Genomic DNA, 18,481 nt, shown 5'->3' on the forward strand with positions numbered 1-18,481 from the left:
AGCAGAGAGCAAGAGCAGTTGTTTGTCAGGATTCAGGTCAACTCCCCAGTTAGGCCTATTTCTGGCTGTCTGCTTTTGCTTTGGAATAATCTTTGAAGCTTAAGAGTGTGATCTTGCATTGTTCTGGGCTACACTGGCTTAAATTGGTGAGTCAGTATTCTCCCAACCCAATCCATTTAACATTTGCATCTCTGTTCCAAAGTTGTAAAGAGTTGATCTGCAACTTTCCATTATTAATGAAATATCACGATTAAACACAGAAAATGGTAGAAATACTCAGCAGGTCTGGCAGCATTCTTAGAGAGTGAAGCAGTGTTCAGGCTGTGCAAACAATATAAATCTTTGTATTGCAGCATTGCATTCTAATGTCCGATTTCTAGCATCTGCAACATTTTGGTTTGTTTTTGTGTGTCACTCAGGGTTGGTTTGCATATGATTTGCATATATGTTGCACAGGTCGTTGGTTAACTCAACAATGATTAAGGACTCCTCTATATGCCAATTCATCTTGGGGGACTATTTGGACTGCAGGTGAATGGGCTGCTATTAGTGTAAATATTGAACAGCAAGGCTGCAAGGATGAAAAAAAAGCCAGGAAATGCTGGAGAAACTCAGCAGGATGGGCAGATTTTGAGTCCTTTCTTATTCATTCATAGAATGTAAATATCGTTGGCTAGGCCGACATTTATTGTCTATTCCTAACTGCCCTTGAGAAAGTGGTGGGTGATTGATATATTATTGAAGCACAACAGTCCATTTGGTGTAGAGACACCCACAATGTCATTTGGAAGAGGATTCCGTGCTTTTGAACCAACAACATTGAAGGAAGTTGTTCCCAAGTCAGGATGGTAGGTGATTTGGAGGGGAACTTGCAAGTGGTGGTGCTCCCACTGTCTTTCTAGATAGAAATGATCATGAGTTTGGAAGATGCAGTTTAAGGAGCTTGATGAATTGCTGCATGCATCTTGTAAATGGTATGGACTGCTGCTGTTAAACGTTGGTGTTGGAGGCAGTGAATGTAATGCCAATCAACAGGGCTTCTATGTAGTGTCAAGCATCTTGAATGTTGGAGCAGCACTCATCCACAAAAGCGTAGAATATTCCATCATAACTCCTTGATCTGTATCTTGTAGATGGGGAACGGGCTCTGGGCAGTCAGTAGAGAGGTTACTCAATGCAGGATTCTGAGTGTCTGACCTGCTCTCGTAACCACAGTGCTTATATGGATAGTCCAGTTCAGATTCTTTATCAGTGGTAACTACTATCATGTTGTAAGATTGTTGATAGATGTTGGTCAACATGTTGCTTTCTCAGACAATTCAATATCTTTGATGATACACAATAACTTCTTTGCAAGAATCTGAAGGTTGACTGTGCAGTAGACAAAATCACAAAGTTGTAAAGAGATGGTGGTATGTGACAAAAGGTTGAATGCTATTGGACTATGTGTGGAAACAATAGATGAGTCAGCAAGGGCAATAAATAGTTATGACGTGTCCAAGAGAATTTGAAAATTCTAATTAAACAGTAAAATTGTTATTAAAGTCAGATGGCTGGGACATGCCCAGAAGGAACATTATTTATTTGCCAGTAAGGCAAGCATTTTATTTGATTCTGCATTTTTTAAAATGATGTCTTCATGAGGCAAATTGAAAGCATCACCGCTCTCTGTCCATATTAAAAGCATGATGATAGTTTCAGCTTTGGTGTGCTCTTGTCCAGGTGAGAGGACGCCTCTCTGACAAAGTGCCAGGTCTTGCATTGTTAACATATGACTGCACTTCGCTGTAAAGCTGACCCAACCGGATCCCTGGCCAAAAACCTCTGCAGACTGTAGCTTTACTCCACTGTGAAACGTGGATTCTACAGAAAGCTTGTGTGTGAAGTATGATTTTTAATTTGAGTTTATTAATTATTTAAGAGGAAAATAGGATTTTTCAAAAAATCGTGTAATGTTGTAGTAATTATTTGACGTGGTAGAGACTAAGCCAGTGTAAGAGTTGAGGCTTACAGCTCACTTTCCTTATTTTCCACAGCATGAAGCCAGACATGTAAGATTTGTGAGTCTGCCATATGCAAATGAACTGCAGAAGGCGTCTGCGAAGATGGTACATTTAATATCTGTCTGCGACGAGCTGCATTAAGCAATGCTCTCAATAATCAATTGGTTTTTCTAAACAAAAACTGACTTAATTTACAATCAAATTCTTGGCGTATTTTAGATTGCAATGTCCCACTAAGAGTTCAAGCAATCCTTTTGGATCTGATCACTTTTCTGCAAAAAGAATGCTTTGTGAACTTCTCGCACATCATGCCATTGTATCAGATGAGGGTATGGGAGGTCAGGATAGCAACGATACATGACTTGGCAGGTCCTGCCTTGACCGTCTTCCAATTCTGATTTCATGAGTGTTCCTGATCCAAATTACTTCACCAATGGTGGCTTAAACTTCCTTGCCTTTCTACCTCTCGTTCCTCATTTTTATTAAGACGTGCTAAATAACCATTTTCTTTCTGTGGAAGGAAGCCACCTTGGGGTTTTTTTTTAGTGCACTAAAGGCACACCACAAATGAAACCTGTTCACCATATAGTGGGCTGGATTGAGTGGAGCCCATCATGGTGGTGACCATGGTGATCAGGCCCACTCAGTTCCAGGGGAGGCCCTGCCTTGATCTCCCAGCGGTGGTTAACCCCAACCACCGCTCCCACACCCCGCACCCAAACACACACAAGCACTCATTAAGTGGGAGAGTGAGTCGGGCTGATGTGGGATTCTGGGAAGGCATTACGATGCAGAATAGTAGCTTCCCTCTAACTTGAAAGGTGACTGTTCATGCCTGGGTGGTCAACTATGTTTCCCATCATGGCGTGAGGCTCAGGAGCTGCACTCTGGTCTTGGCAGTCTCTGCTGCAGTCACTAGAGAATAAGACAGTTTGCTGAGAAGATGCTTAGGATAATTACAAGAATGATTCTAGTAATTCAGTTATGTGTATAGACTGGAGAAGCTAGCACTATTCTGCTTTGGGGAGCAAAGCTTAAGAGGCATTTTGATCAAGCTGTTCAAAACCTTAAGAAGTCCGGACAGAGTAGACAGGTTTTCTATTGGCACTAGTTTTCTGAAAAGAGGACAATTTTCCGAGCTGTGGGAAAAAGACAGAGGAGTAGGTGGCCCTACCTGACTTAAAGAGAGCCGACAGAGATGTGATAGACCAAATGGCCTCTTTTTGCGCTGCAACCGTTTCATGACGGGAGGCGCGATTAATGCTGTTTCTGTATGGCTTTCCTGTGAATTGTTAAAATTGCACCCAACAGGGATTTGCTGTGACAAAAACAGGAAGCGCTGGAGAAAATCAGCAGGTCCAGTACATCTGTGGAGAGAAAAACAGACTGAACGTTTGGGAGTTCACTGACCCATTTTGTGTTCTGAAGAAAGGTGACTGGACGTTCACTTTGTTTCTCTTTCCACAGATGCTGCCAGACCTGCTGAGTTTCTAAGCAATCGCAGTTTTTGTTTCCGATCTTCGGTATCCACTGCTCTTAGTTTTATTTAAGCAATTTGTGGTATGAAGTAGAGTGCAGATTTCTAATTTTTGCCTTCTTTTTGTTGGTTCTTAATTGCTACCAAACGTTTGTCTTGTGGGTTTATTGCAATCCGATCAAATTCCAGGTAAGCTCTTACTCTCTGCAGACTCACCTCGGTGAGGGGGCAGGGCAAGCTGATGGTCCCACTTGTAACCTAATGATCAGCTTTTATGACTGTGAAATGAGACACAGTTGCTATAAGCTGGTGATGACTGTACAGAACTTCAGCTTTATAGTGGGACAAATCATCGCACACAGAGCATCGACTCAACTCCCATCAGGGCGGTGTCCAAGAATTTCCGCTCGGGTTAAATTTCGAAAAAGAAAAGATATGGGTTTATAAAACTTGCTTTGGTACAAAGGAAGATGAACCCTCCAGCTAATTATAAGCGCGCAACGGCAGAGTTGGCCTGAACGTTGGGGACGTGTACCCCTAACTGACCATGGGCATGGGCATTTTGGTTTTCAATTCTAAAGGGGATGGTGAAGACAGCGGCAGAAGACAATCTTTTGTGGTAACAACTAAAGACCCGATCTGTTTAAAAAGTGGAAATTTCCTTATTGAATTGCTGTAAGTTGCAAAAGTTGTTTTGAAAACCGTGGCATGAATAGATACTTATGTTTGCACTGTCTTTCATTTAGAAAAGAAATGTGCTGTTGCCTGAGCCATTGGCAGTTAAAAAAGTAAGCATCTGTCTGGCAGTGAGAAACTGAGGTGCTTTTAATTTCTAGGTGGTGATATCCTGGCAGGAGCTGAGTGCAGGAGAGGTAGGTTTGAGCTGGCCCACTCTAGACTTGTAGGCCATGCTGAGAGTGTGGAATTGTGCTTTTACCCCTTTATCACATGGGCTACAATTGCACATTTCTCTTGTGTTAAATAAGAAACTCTGAAATTTGGGTAGGTAAAATGTGACTAATTGTCTGTTGACCACACAAAAGTGAGTTGCATGTTCTTTCATGATTTTTCTTGCCCTATTTTGCCGTACAGGTATCCCCTGCTTTTCGAAAGTCTGCTTTAGGCCACTTGACTACTACATTAGCAACTGTTTCGCTAACCAAAAGAAATCTGAAGGGGATTTTCACTTGTGTGTAAAAAGGCGAAATTTTTCCCATATAAAATAATGCTGCTTCATTTTATGCCATTTTGCCTTACAAAAGGTTACATAGGAGCGCTCTACGTTCAGATAGCCAGGATTACCTGTACCTTGTTGCAAATGACTTGAATTTGAAAGGGGAGGGGATCCTCGAACTTTGTGTTGTGTGGGGAGGCTGGAAGAGCAGACACACCCCTCTGACAGATCTTGCTGGCTGGCCCTCCTTGAACTGTTCCCGTTAACTTTCCCAAACCCAACCAGATTCCTCTGCTTGACTCCATGGGGGACTGTGGCAGCAGGAAATGCAATGGGGAGGAGATGTGATGGAGGAATCCCAGGAGTTCATGCATGGAGTTTTTCTTTTTGCTTCATATTCAGCCAGGACTTTTATTGGATCAGGTAGTGCTTCAAAACCATGTTCTGGCTTCTATTGCAATACTGGCCCAGCATGGACCTCATCATAGCCCACATAGTATGAGTGATCTAACCCTTTGCACATACACTAGGGCAGTAGCTGTCAGTATCAAAGTGCATCCCACTATCAATCACCCTTTATTGACAAATGAATCGTCTTTGACAATAACACTGCCTCTGTCTGAGTCAGGCATTCCCGGGGCTCAATATCCCCAATGTTCATCCTTTTATGTCAACTAGGTCTCCCTGATTGGGGCAATTAATCTGGTCCAATCAGAGAATTCATTCCATGAGCTCCAGCTGGTTGACCTCGTTATAGTCACTCCACATAGGCCAATCTGTATCAAATGTCACGAGGAAGAAACAGAAGTAATGTAGTCTAGACTCAATATCTCCAACAGCCCCTCCTCGCTGGGCAGGCTGCTAATGACCTGGGGGAATGTGGGGCGGAATGATGAGCAGAAGGGGTTAAAACAGAGGCCAGAGTATTGGCTTCACCCAATCTCCGACAAGCTTGTACTGCATCAGTATAATTCCGGTACCCCCTCTTTTCAGCTACCTTGCTCTAACAGGACTTTGGTGGCCATGTACTCTGATCTGTGACTATGCCTGTCGGAATACTGCAGTGGTTTGCTGTTCCCTTCTGCAGCATGGCTAGGAAACTCTCCCGTACCTACTGTCTGCTATCAGGCGTTTTTGGAAAGATTTCCAGGTCCGTTACCATCACATTGTAGAGTAGGACTTGAATATACAGTCAGAGACGGAATGCTACCTACTCTGATACAAGACCTCATCCACTCCCTTCCCGTTTGGTCAAATTCTCAGGTGGCCGTAAATCCAATTCTTAAAAAATGGCCATTTTTCTGAAAAGCAAAAATGCATTGCATCGTTTTTTTTGTCAGATCTGTTTCAATTGATGCAAAACATCTGCACAAATTTTTTTCCCCTGAATACTTTGTATTTTTCACCCTTTGAACAAAGATTTCTGCATTATTTTTTATCATAGTCACCAGGACGTACAATTGAATCTTTCTCATTTAACAAGTGATCATTGTATGCGTCATCAATCCTTGATCGAAATTCTTGGATTTTAGCTTGAATCCCAGAGGGTGAAAGGCTAGTGTGTTAACCCCCATCTCCATCCTGTGCCTCAGACAATCATTTTGTTTTACTTGAAAAAAGATGTTTGATTAACCTGCTTTCCCACCACAACATGGTGAGCAAAATAATCAGACGATAACCAGTGTAATATTTTTCTCTGAATGTTCTCTTCCTGGGAGTTTGTTTATATTAACAGTAATATTGAATACATTTTGCTATTTAATGTCCATTAGTATTTTCTCCCTCAAGTAAAATAGGCTTGTGATGCATGATTAAATTGGGAAGTACTGGAAGGAATCATATGTTTCATAATTAAAACATGAAATTAGTTGGGGTGAAAGAAGCAGGAAATCTCCATTCAAGGCTTTTGAGTGAATTGAGGGTCTGTTTTTATTTGTAGGGAATCCCAAGAATGTGTTAATGTCTGAAAAGATCCTGCCGACATTGGCAGAAGGCTCCTGGGAATATTTTCAGAGGGTTGGTAGGGAGGTGGTAGAATTTGACACATGCACTGTGGTATTGCTGGCCTCTAACACAGGCCTACCAGACACACCAGATAAATGGGTCCTTTGTTGAGGAACTACAGGCTCTATATGGAGTCAGAGCAGAGCTTTCCGTACACTGCTATCTGACTTCAACACTGTTGAAACTGCTGTGCCACATGCTGCTTTTCGTTCCTGCCTGAGGTGCTGATGGACTCAAACCATTTACATATTGAGCGATTTGGTCATTAGAACCTTTTAAAGCCTAACCCTTTTGCTTAGGGGATGGGAGGGTTTGGAGAGCAGGTTTCAAAAAGATGAGGTTTGGAAGAATTGGAAATGTGTATTTCAGTAAAAACAGTCCCATTCCAACCAGTAGCTGAAAGGAATGTGTAGTGAACAAACTGGCCAGTTCAAAATGGGAGGGGTACCTGGGTCCGAGCTATAAAATCCCTACAGTGCGAAAGCAGGCCATTTGGTCCATCGAGTCCACACTGACCCTCTGAAGAGCATCCCACTCAGACTTGTTCCATCTCCGTCATTTCCTTTGCATTTCACAAAGCTAACCCACCAGCCTGCGCATCCCTGAACACTGTGGGCAGCTGCACATCTTTGGACTGTCGGGGGGAACCGGAGCACCCGGATAAATCCCACTCGGACACAGGGTGACTGTGAAGACTCCACACGGACAGTCGACTGAGGGTGAAATTCAACCCAGGTCCTAATGTGGAATTGAACCTCGGTCCCTGTGCTATGAGGAAGCAGTGCTAATCACTGAAACACTGTGCCATAGGGATGGGCTTAACTAGTGTATCGCCTCTGGTGGTGCATACTCTGAGCCGGCCTCAGCAAAAGTCCAAGGAATGTCAGGGTCAGAAATCAGTTGCCTTTTGGCTTGGGTGTTTTTTTTTATCTAAGAAAGGAAATCTGCTGTCCTTACCTGATCAGGCCTGTATGTGATGGGGGAATCTTATCGAAGCAGGAAGGTTGTTTCCATTAGCAGGTGAAACTAAGACTAGGGGGTCACAGCCTTGAACAGAAACCACTGTTACGTTGTCCTGATATTTGACTGGTGGGTATGGCTTGGGGCACTTGTCTGTATTGTTTGTTCCCATTGCTTAATTCAAAGGATACATCATATACCTTTATTGCTAGGCAAACTGGATGAATATAAGTGTTGGTGATTTTATTTTGGTCAATTCGCTTCAATTTCTATTAGTTTGAAAATAGTATTTATTATAATTCTGGCATAAATTTTGGAATTTTCTTGTCATTTTCAATGGATTAAGAAGATCGACAGTAAGAGAGAAAGTAAGACCCATTGTTCCCTTGAGCTGCCTTCACTATTCAATACAGCTTCAAATGACTCCACGTTCCCACCCTCTCCCGACATCCAATGGTAATCTGAAAGATCAAAAAAGTCTGACTATCATGGTCTCAAATAGACGTGACCCAGCAGCACTCACAACCTTCTGGGATTGACAATACCAAAGATTCATGTGCCTTTTGAGTGAAGACGTTTCTCCTCTTGTCCATCCTAAATGATTGATTCAATATCGTGAGACTCACCCATCCAAACCCACCTCCCAAGTCAAAGTTGTTCAGGTATCCCCTGTCAAGTATCCTGTCAAGCCCCTGCTCCCAATGAGGGAGACTAGAACTGAGGAGCACATTAAACTACAGGGACTCCTATTTAAGATGGCAATGTGAAGGAATGCTGTCTCTTAGAGTCATTAGTTTGTGGAATTTGCTTCTCTAGAGGAGCAGTTGAGGTAGGGTCTTTGAATGTTTTGAAATTGGGGTTAGAGAGATTCTTGAATGACACGGGAGCCAAAGTGTATGAGAGGCCACAATCAGATCAATTAGCAAGACACACTTAAAGGGATAAATGATTTATTCCTAATATGTTCATGTATTTTTCTTACACACTGAGACTGTAACTGGTAGCTTCTCCACAATGCCACTTTCCACCTGTGGAGCAACTTATTAAAACTATCCTGAGGTTAAGTTTTGGATTTTTGTCTGATTCTTACCATAGAATTTAGACTCCACAGAGTGTAGTGACAATGTTGCAAAGATGAAACTCATCTTAATTCGGGTTTCATATCTGTAGTATATAACCTTTATTATTATGTGCAATAGCAATAACAATATGGCACAGTACAGACAAATCTGATGTGAAGAATTGAGATTTACAGATCGTTTTTCTTTATTTTTAACAGAAATTATCATTACCTGCATCTATTAGATATGGTGTAACCCTTCCAACCAGAAAGCCAGCTGAGAAGACAGTACATGTGAGAATCAGACCGCAACTAACCTCGTAAATCAATCCTCTCAACAACCCACTTAGGTTTCAAAATAGAATTAGCTGACAATCTAATACTTGGCAACATTAGCTATCAACATCACGCACAGCATTTAATGAAACCGTTTAGAAGTAATTGTTTTTTTTTAAATGGTCACAGTCTCTTGTATTTAAAATATATAAGGTTGGTTGGTGAAGCCTGTAGGTCGTACCATGCCTGTATGCCAGGTAAGAATGGGAAAGCTTGATGATTGACTGTACGCCTGCAATTGTTTTCCTGCATATCTTTTGTGATTCTGATTCAGTCTGCTTTATGGGTATAACCTCAACTGGACCTGACTGGTCATCAGGATTCAACCAATATCCAAAAACTACAGCCGTATAGTTGTGTTAGTGGACTGGCTATAATCTGGATCACAAGCGTTTAAAATCCCTCTGTGGCAGTTTGAGAATTTGATTTCTATTTCCCAAAGGAATAACTAATTTTTAATGTAAAGGCAGTTATTTTTACTTACTGACGTACCTTTTTTGATTGTTATTGCAAAATCTGGCATTGTCAGAAGTCATATGACACTAGATTATAGTCCACGAGTTTTTGCAGCACTGCTCTTTCATCAGTTGAAGCCTTCACCTAATGAAGGGGTAGTGCTCTGAAGGCTTGTGATTTACAATAAACCTGTTGGACTATAACCTGATGTCGTGTGACTTGTGATTTTGTCCACCCCAGCCCAACACAGGCACCTCCACATCAACATCTGACATCAGTAAGTAACCATGACTAATACAATTTGTGAATTATTTTTCAGAAATGCTCTAGAAGGCTACACTGTCATTTCTATTCTTTTCCATTTAGGTTGAGTTAAGTCAAGAAAAGGTGAACAGCATTTTTAAAATGTGGGCAGCAAAGGTTTTCTAATCATCTGAACGCCAATGCACTGGAAACATGAAGAAAAATAAAATACAAATGATTCTGTTTGCCGAGCTGGGAGTTTTTGTTGCAAACGTTTTGTCCCCTTTCTAGAAAGAGGACGAAATGTTTGCAACAAGAACTCCCAGCTCGGCGAACAGAACCACAACAACGAGCACCTGAGCTACAAATCTTCTCACAAACTTTGAAAATATAAATGAGGTTTAAAAAAATTGATAAGCCAAAGTCAATGCAAATTAATTTTGTTTTTTTGAATCTTTGCTTGAATCTTTGACAGTCCTGTATCTTGATCAGTGCAAGTCAAAAACTTTGACAACCTCTCTGTTTTATTCAGCAATACTTGTGACTAGTTTGTGAAAGTACACTGTACAGTCCACCTCACTTGCCTTCTATTTGGTTTAGGAAAGTGCCTTTTTTTTCTTGTGGTGGTCACTTTTCATTTCAGGGTAACGTTTCTTTTCTGAAGGCTTTTTAGTTTTTTCTGAAAAAAAAAATTGCCTGAACCAGGTGCTTGACTTTTAAATCTCTTCTCAAGTAGTCTAAGCGTTAGGCTGGTGTTAAGGTACAATCATTGTTTGAGTAAAAAATGAGGTCTGCAGATGCTGGAGATCACAGCTGAAAATTTCAGCTACAATCATTGTTTGTTTGGCTTGTGGTCACAATGCTTCAGAGCCATTTTCCCTTCCTGCTCGATATCGTCACTGTTTTGGTTTCCTTCAAGGCATTGAAGTGGTTACCTTACTAGCCTCCTAACAATCCAGAGGGTCTCACTCTCTGGCTGTTGATGAATTTGAATCCAGTGGATGAAGAATTGGTAACTGTAAAGGTGATGTGACGCTGACGGAACATTGTACAACAACCACATGACTAATTGGATGACTAATGTCTTCAGGCAAATAGAACCTGCTTCCCATCTTGGTCTGGTTTATATGTGACTCCAGTCCCACACAGATAGAAATCTGAGTCGACTACTACATTCTCTCATTAACCAGAGATGGGCAATAGTTGAAGGTCTGGGCGGTGACAGCCAAATCCTAACGGATTTCTTTTGAAAAATAGAAATGTTACATTTTGCACGATCTCATCATTTGTTTGTGGAATATGGATGTTAGTGGCACGGCCAGAAACTATTGCCATTGCTAATTGCTATTTGAATTGAGTTGCTGGCTAGACCATTTCAAAGAGCAGTTAAGAGTCATTATAACGCTGTGGGCTGGGAGTCACATACAAGCCTGATCAAATAAGAACAGCAGATTTCCTTCCTCAAGAGTCACAAGTTCATCCAATGGGTTCTTAGGACAGTCCATGATAGTGTGTTGCTTTTATTATTATGAAACTGTTGTTGCTAGAATTATGAAATAAAATACTGGAGGCACTCAGCAGGTTTGGCAGCATCAGTGGAGAGAGAAATGGAATCAGTGTCCTGAGTCTGCTATGATTTTTCAGAACTGTACTAAGGAAATGCCATATTGGACGAGAATATCAAATCTGATTTTTCTCCAATGGTAGCTTTATGGCCACCATTACTGTAACTAGTTTTATATTCCAGATTTATTGATTGAGTTTAAACTCCCATCAGCCACCATAATGATTGGAATCCATGTCTGCAGAGCAGAATCTGAGCCTCTGGGTTGCCAGTCTAGTGATACTAGCACTAGAACAATATCTGAATGGCTTAATTTTTTTTCTCTCCAACATCTTGAACTTCTTGGTTTTCCTTCTCTGACCTCTAGTTAAATACTAGCAGTAGTCAAGCTTTGGTTTGTAGGTAGCAATACCTTTTCACTCTATCCCATGAAGGATGTATTCTTGCATTTGATTTCGTGGTGAATGCCAACAGACTCTTCAATCTTGGAAAATGGATGCTAACCTCACAAGTAACGACGTTTTTGGCCCTTTTCCGACTCGAGTTGCTTCTGTTCAATTTTAGCAGCTGGTCTTGGTGAGCGCAACAATTAGGCCATGCCCAGGCCTCTGCCGACTGGGACTACATTACGGTTTTGGGTACTGTGTCTGCAGAGCTAGACTGACAGGAGGTGGAATTTATCCTCAGGCAAGGACCATTGTTTTTCAGTTTTGAAGAGAAAATGGAAAGTGATGGAAGCCTATGAATGCAGCACCAGTTAAGAAAAAAAAGAATATAATTTATTCACTTCATTTAATGCAAGTCATAAATAACCTTTTAAAAGGTTAAATTAATTAATTTATTTAAATTAATAAAAAAAATTGTTTGCACAATTTTCCATTTCAGAAAAGAGAAAAGATAACCGCTGGCCGTTCCATGTTAACCAAACAAGTAAGTATTTATTTGCTGAGGCATATTTTTGAATTCTCAAATAATTTATAAGTGTGTTACATTATAACTTCTGATTCAGTGCTGCTCGTTGTGCACTCTATCTGCAAGTGTGGCAGACCGGGTTTCCTGCTCAGCTTGAATGTTCTCCTCCTGAAAGCATCCTCCATCACCTGGTTGTCTTCTCTGGCCAGTGAGGAAGGGGACGATTGCTTTGTTAGCCAATTGCAGTAACCTTGACAATTGGTGAAACAGTCAGCGTTTCTTCCTCATGTCCCAATATTTTCTTTACAGTAAATGAGAAGGTTGAAAGAAAGCTTTCTAAATAGGTTATAAAATCAATGTTCTTTGACCTGGGTTTCTTGCAGCTGTATCCTGAAGGTTAATCTTCAATTCTAGAAGATTCCATGATATTCCTGGTGACCGTGGTTGGGAGTGCTGAATTGTAGTGTTTAAAGTGGTCCAGTGTTTTGTGGATATCTGCAGCATGTATAGTTAGCAATTTGTATGTATAAAGAAATTCTAAAACTTTACATCATCATCATCTATTGATTGTACAAAAATCAGGATTTATACTGATTAAAGTGACAATTGCGAATCAAAACCCTTATTGCCCACTTTTATCACAATGTTGGCTTTGAGCTTTCTTTACTCTTACATTTGACTGGTGGGCTGATAGGTTTAATGTTGGCATACATTCCTGATGAAGGGCTTATGCCCGAAACGTTGACTCTCCTGCTCCTCGGATGTTGTCTGATCTGCTGTGTGTTTCCAGCGCCACACTTTTCAACTCTAATCTCCAGCATCTGCAGTCCTCACTTTCTCTCAGTACAACTCTTCGGATGGAGAAACAGAAAGTTCTGGAAATACACTGCAGTTTAGTCAGCAACAATAGCAATTCTGTCTACAAGATACTGGTTTGCATCTTGCTGACCAATTAGATTAGATTACTTACAGTGTGGAAACAGGCCCTTCGGCCCAACAAGTCCACACTGACCCTTCGAAGAGCAACCTGCCCAAACCCATTCTGCTACACCTAACATTACGGGCAATTTAGCCTGGCCAGTTCACCTAACCTGCACATCTTTGGACTGTGGGAGGAAACCGGAGCGCCCAGAGGAAACCCAGGCAAACACTGGGAGAATGTGCAAACTCCACACAGACAGTTGCCTGAGGCGGGAATTGAACCCAGATATCTGGAGCTGTGAGGCAGCAGTGCTAACCACTGTGTGCCACCGTGCTGCGCATTAATTCTGCAAAGCATTCCCTAATATAACCAACAGCCCCAAGGCTCAGCTATGTATGCTGTGGAAGAAGGCAGTGGGCTGGGAAGCTGCATGTTTCTCTGGCCTTTTGTTGTCTGGTCCCTTTATTTGGCCAGCTGATCCCCTCCCCCATTTCCATGCTTCATTTATGATCATCCTTCAGCTGTCTCAGCCCTCAGCAGCCATATCCCATTTGCCAGTGTCCATCTCCCCCATCCTCCTATAGAAATTGCAGATTCCTTCGGGAGATACAGATATTCGAGAGGTCATGACCTGATGTCCTATTCGTTGGACAAAAGATCCTAAAGGCCTTCAGTCAGCATCTGTGCAGCAAAAAGTTCACTTGTCTGTGGGTTTGAGAGCCTGTGTCAGACGTCATCTTATCCAACCACTGTATGATCAACAGATTATTTTTCCATTACTGTACATCTTCCACCATTTTCTATATTTTGCGATTTAGATTGTCTCACGTGCTTTTGTTTCAATCATGCCCCACTAGGAATCTCTGTTGCAGGAAAAGCGCAGCAGGTCAGGCAGCATCCAAGGAACAGGAAATTCGACGTTTCGGGCAGATTCCTGAAGAAGGGCTTATGCCGGAAACGTCGAATTTCCTGTTCCTTGGATGCTGCCTGACCTGCAGTGCTTTTCCAGCAACACATTTTCAGCTCTGAGCTCCAGCATCTGCAGACCTCACTTTCTCCACTAGGAATCTCTGTCCACTCTCCCTGATCTCCCTTCACACAGGATTCTTGCATCCATTGCAATAATATTTGCCTCAGCAGCCAACAAGGCTGAGGAAATGTTTATGCTTCAGTCCAGCCACCTCCCACCCCTCCTTTATCTCAGCCCCATCAAGATACTCCATCCTGTTCCCATCTGCGTTTATCAAGCTCACCCAAATGTAGTTATCCTGACTGCTTGTGCAAGTGAGTTCTCATATGTCTCATTGTGGAATGACTGAGAGAGAGACCCATTCGAGCTGAGTTATTTGTGTTGGTAGATCCTGACTCAAAGTTTGAGTCTATTTCACAACTAAATGTGTGAGACTGCACAATTGATTGCAGAACGCAAGTTAAGTTGCTTACTTTACAGTTAGTAAATTGGAGCTGGTAGAGTTAGCTTTGTATGAACATATATCAATAAACTCTCATGCACTGGTACAAAAAATATTGATAATCATCACAATGGGATTTGAATTTCCACAACAGTGTGGAAGCAACGCTGGAATTAAACAGAGTGTGCTAAGACATGGTGGTATCCAAACATGATACCTTTTCCAAGTCTTGAACTTCTTTGAGACAAACTTCCAAGTCTGTGCCCTTTCACTGACACAAAATGTTAATGCACTTGAAGAATGCCGTCTTCAAAGACCTCTATAACCCAATCACGAAGCAAAGTTTATTCAAAAATAAGTTTCTTTTTCAGCCACCTTAAACTTTATAAAATTAAATGTTTGTGATTTAGTCGAACCAAATGGCACTTTTGGTTATGTTGTGTTTAATAATATGTTGATTATATGAAGATACACATTAAAATTGTTTAAATAAGTAGAGCAGTTATAGGTAGGCTTTTTGTTTTCACTCATGGGTCATGGGCAATGCTGGCTGGGTCAGCATTTATTGCCCATTCCTAGTTGCACTTGAGGGAGTGGTGGTGAGCTGCTTTCTTGAACCATTGCTGTCCATGTGCTGTACGTAGACCCATAATGCTGTTAGGGAGGAAATTTCAGGATTTTGACTCTGCGAAACTGAAGGAATACAATATATTTAGAAGTTAGGATGGTTAGTGACTTGGAAGAGAATTGCAGGATGTGGTGTTCCCATGTATCTGCTGCCCATGACCTTCTGGATGGAAATGGTCATGGTTTCTCCAAAAACCATCCCCATGGCCAAACTTTAAATTTGTAAGCTTTCTTTTAGAATTTTCTTTCATTACAGTGTCCATTTCTAAGAAGCTTTCATTTGTTTAGTTTAGTTCTGTTTGATTGGCTTAATTAAGATAATATAAAGGTGACAATGGGTCCAACAGGAGCTGGTGTGCATAATTACCCTACAAAGTTTTCTTTAATATTTTGGTCCAGGGTTCCAGTGCTCTTAAGGGGGCTGTTTAATTTGCTCCACCTTTTGGTTTAATTTGTGTGCCCTTATTTTAAATGATTTCTTGAAATAGTAAGAAGAGAGACTGTGCCATGACTTGTGGGCACTGCAGGAGCTGTAGTGCATCAACTCCCTCTAAAATCACTTTTTCATTTGAACTTGGTAAGTTTCTTGTGGGATTCTGTTACAGTGCCTTTATTGGTGCTAACACTGTTTTAAAGTTGGATCAATTTGGTTTAACAGACTAAGTTAGATACATCAAAAGAATCCAAAGGGCTCCATGGGGCTGTTGTCAGGTAGTGAGGACACGTGTAATTCTGCATCCCGTAAATAAGATAACAATCAAGAACATGATCTGTCAAATAGAATAAATGTCCATTTTGGCAGAGAGAATAAAAAAAAGTAGCATATTATCTGAATGATGAGATATTGTTGCAGAGAGATCTGTGAGTCAAAGTGCATGGATCACAAGGTTAGTATGCAGGTATAACAAATAATCAGGATAGCTAATAGATTGTACTGCGAAGGGAACTGAATGCAAGATTAAGGAGGCTATGCGTCAGCATTGGTGAGACCGCATCCAGAGTGTTGTGTACAGTATTGGCCACTGTACTCTGAGAAAGATGACAATGTGTTGGAAGCAATTTAGAGAAGATCTACTGGACTGTTACCTGGAAAGAGCAGACTGTATTCTGAAGAAAGGCTTAGGCAGATAGGCTAGGCCTGTATCCTCTATAATTTAGAAGAGTCAGATGTGACAAACATACAAGATCTTGAGGGGACTTGACCAGGTGGGTGTTGAAAGGATGTTTCCTTCTGTGGGCTAATCTATAATTAGGGGTCAGGGTTTAAAAATAAGTGGCTGTTCTTTTAAAACAGAGATGCAGAAGCATTTTTTTTTCTCTCTGAGGGTTGAGAGTCTTTGGAATTCCATTCTCAAAAGGCAGAATCTTTATTTTTAATGCAGAAGTAGAAAGATCTTTAATTATCAAGGGGTAAATCCTTAATTACCATGAAGGATTATCGGGACTATTCAAGAAGGTACAGTTGAAGTTAAGATCCAACCAGCCAAGGTCATGTTGAGTGGTGGAGAAGGCTCAAATGGCCTCCTGTTGTTCGTTGTTTGTCTGCCATTGAGTGTAAAGCTTTATACTTCACCTGGTTTAGGACACAATTATCATGGAAAATGTCAAAACTAGCATTTATTATAACTTAATTGCTTTTTAACTGCTTGTCTTGGCACAGAACTGTCAGCTTTCATACTGAGCAAAGAGGTACAATGTTAATTTGGTCACTAAGTGGCTAATTGATAAACTGTCCTTAAGCTAAGGCATTATTTTAATCATAGAGTCATACAGCATAAAAACAGGCCCTCAGCTCACCATTCATAGAATCCCTACAGTATGGAAGCAGACCATTCGGCCCTTCTAGTCCATAATGACCACCCAATGCTCTCTATTCCTGTAGTTCCCATGGCTAATCCACCTAACTTCCATATCTTTACACTGTGGGAGGAAACAGGAGCACCTGGAGGGAACTCACACAGACATAGGGAGAACATGCAAATTTCACACAGTCACCTGAAGGTGGAACCTGGTCTGTGGAACTGAGGCAGCAGTGCTAATCACTGAGCCACTGTGACACTCTGTAGACCGTGTCAGTGCTGACTAAAAAGTATAAAACTACATTAATCCTACTTACCTGAACTTGTTCCATCACTGATTGTGTCCTGGTATTTTAAGTGCTCATCCAGATATTTCTTAAATGTTATGAGAGTACTTGCCTCCACCACCCCCTCAGGCTGCAGATTCCATAACTCTACCACTCTCTAGGTGAAAATGTTTGTCCTCCGATCTCCTTTAGTTTCTAACATTAAATATGCATTACACAGAAACCTTAGTAGCAATGTTGCAAGAATCTATAATCAGAATTGATTTTTGGTTGTTTTTTTTTTAGAAGAAAAATATGACATTTATATATTGTAGCAATTAAATGGCATGGTAGAGATTAAGCCCGGTGTGATAAAATGACATTTACAAATCATTCTCCTTATTTTCAACAGCACTATTTTGCATATATACCTAATGACAATGTAAAAGAACCGAATGTGCCGTTACTCGCTGAACCCCTTACGACGTCTTTGGAGATGGTACATGTGAATATCAGACTGCAACTAGCCGCGTAAATCAATCCTCTCAATTACCCAGCCTCTTTTACAAAATAAGCTAACCTGCTCTCTAATGCTTGGGCAATGTTAATCAACAACATTGCACTAAGAGTTTAATACAAACTTTTTAGGTGTAATTGCCTTAAAACTCTAATCAAAGATTGTGAGCTGATGCTGTGTAAAGCAGACTGTGTAAAGCAGACTGTGTTACCATATCAGTTGAGTATTGGGTGTCATGACAAGAGTACTGCTTGACTTACTCAATTGTGTCTCCCTGATCTTCCCTCTTAAACATCTATATCACAATCTAATTCTATTGCTGTGTGCGTTTGTCGTCTGGGGAGCACAGCTAACTCGATGGTAACTGCCCCAGTGTTGTGTTGTAGTTGATACAGAACGTAGCATGGTAGCTGCTGTCTATTGAGGCAGAATTGTTACTGAAGCTATGTTGATCAGTGCATGCCAACTTCAGATCCGTCCTCTTTAATTTATCTTGCTCACTTTTAAAAATTTCCTTGCCATGTCATTCTTTCAGGTGTATTTGTCCTTGACCAAAAACAATACTAAGCTATGCTTTGCCCCTATCTTTCACAAGGTCCCTCACCCACCTCTCCTCCCCACCTCCAGCAAAGTATTTACTACTTGCTGAGTTGAATTGGAGTAAAATGCATTCGATAAACTGATCAGCAGCCATCTTATTAAATGGCGGAGCAGGTTTGAGGGTCTGAATAGTGTACTCTTGCACTTTT

General features: G+C 41.2%; 1 protein-coding gene across 5 annotated transcripts in view; it reads left to right on the forward strand.

Annotated features, from left to right (window-relative positions):
• The window catches only part of gyg2 (glycogenin 2), a 142,303-nt gene that overhangs the window by 116,056 nt on the left and 7,766 nt on the right, over nt 1–18,481 (forward strand). For 2 of the 5 annotated variants that reach the window (XM_060826876.1, XM_060826875.1), the window contains exons 8-9: nt 12,163–12,207; nt 17,628–17,714. The exons of 1 other annotated variant lie outside the window; for it this stretch is intronic. In XM_060826876.1, coding sequence (XP_060682859.1) covers nt 12,163–12,207; nt 17,628–17,714 — 132 coding nt within the window. Of the gene's footprint in view, nt 1–12,162; nt 12,208–17,627; nt 17,747–18,481 lie in introns of all 5 variants that reach the window. 2 more of the 5 variants (XM_060826878.1, XM_060826877.1) reach the window with 2 other exon arrangements.

The sequence above is a fragment of the Hemiscyllium ocellatum genome, chromosome 6, assembly GCF_020745735.1.
Source record: "Hemiscyllium ocellatum isolate sHemOce1 chromosome 6, sHemOce1.pat.X.cur, whole genome shotgun sequence".
Taxonomy (NCBI): domain Eukaryota; kingdom Metazoa; phylum Chordata; class Chondrichthyes; order Orectolobiformes; family Hemiscylliidae; genus Hemiscyllium; species Hemiscyllium ocellatum.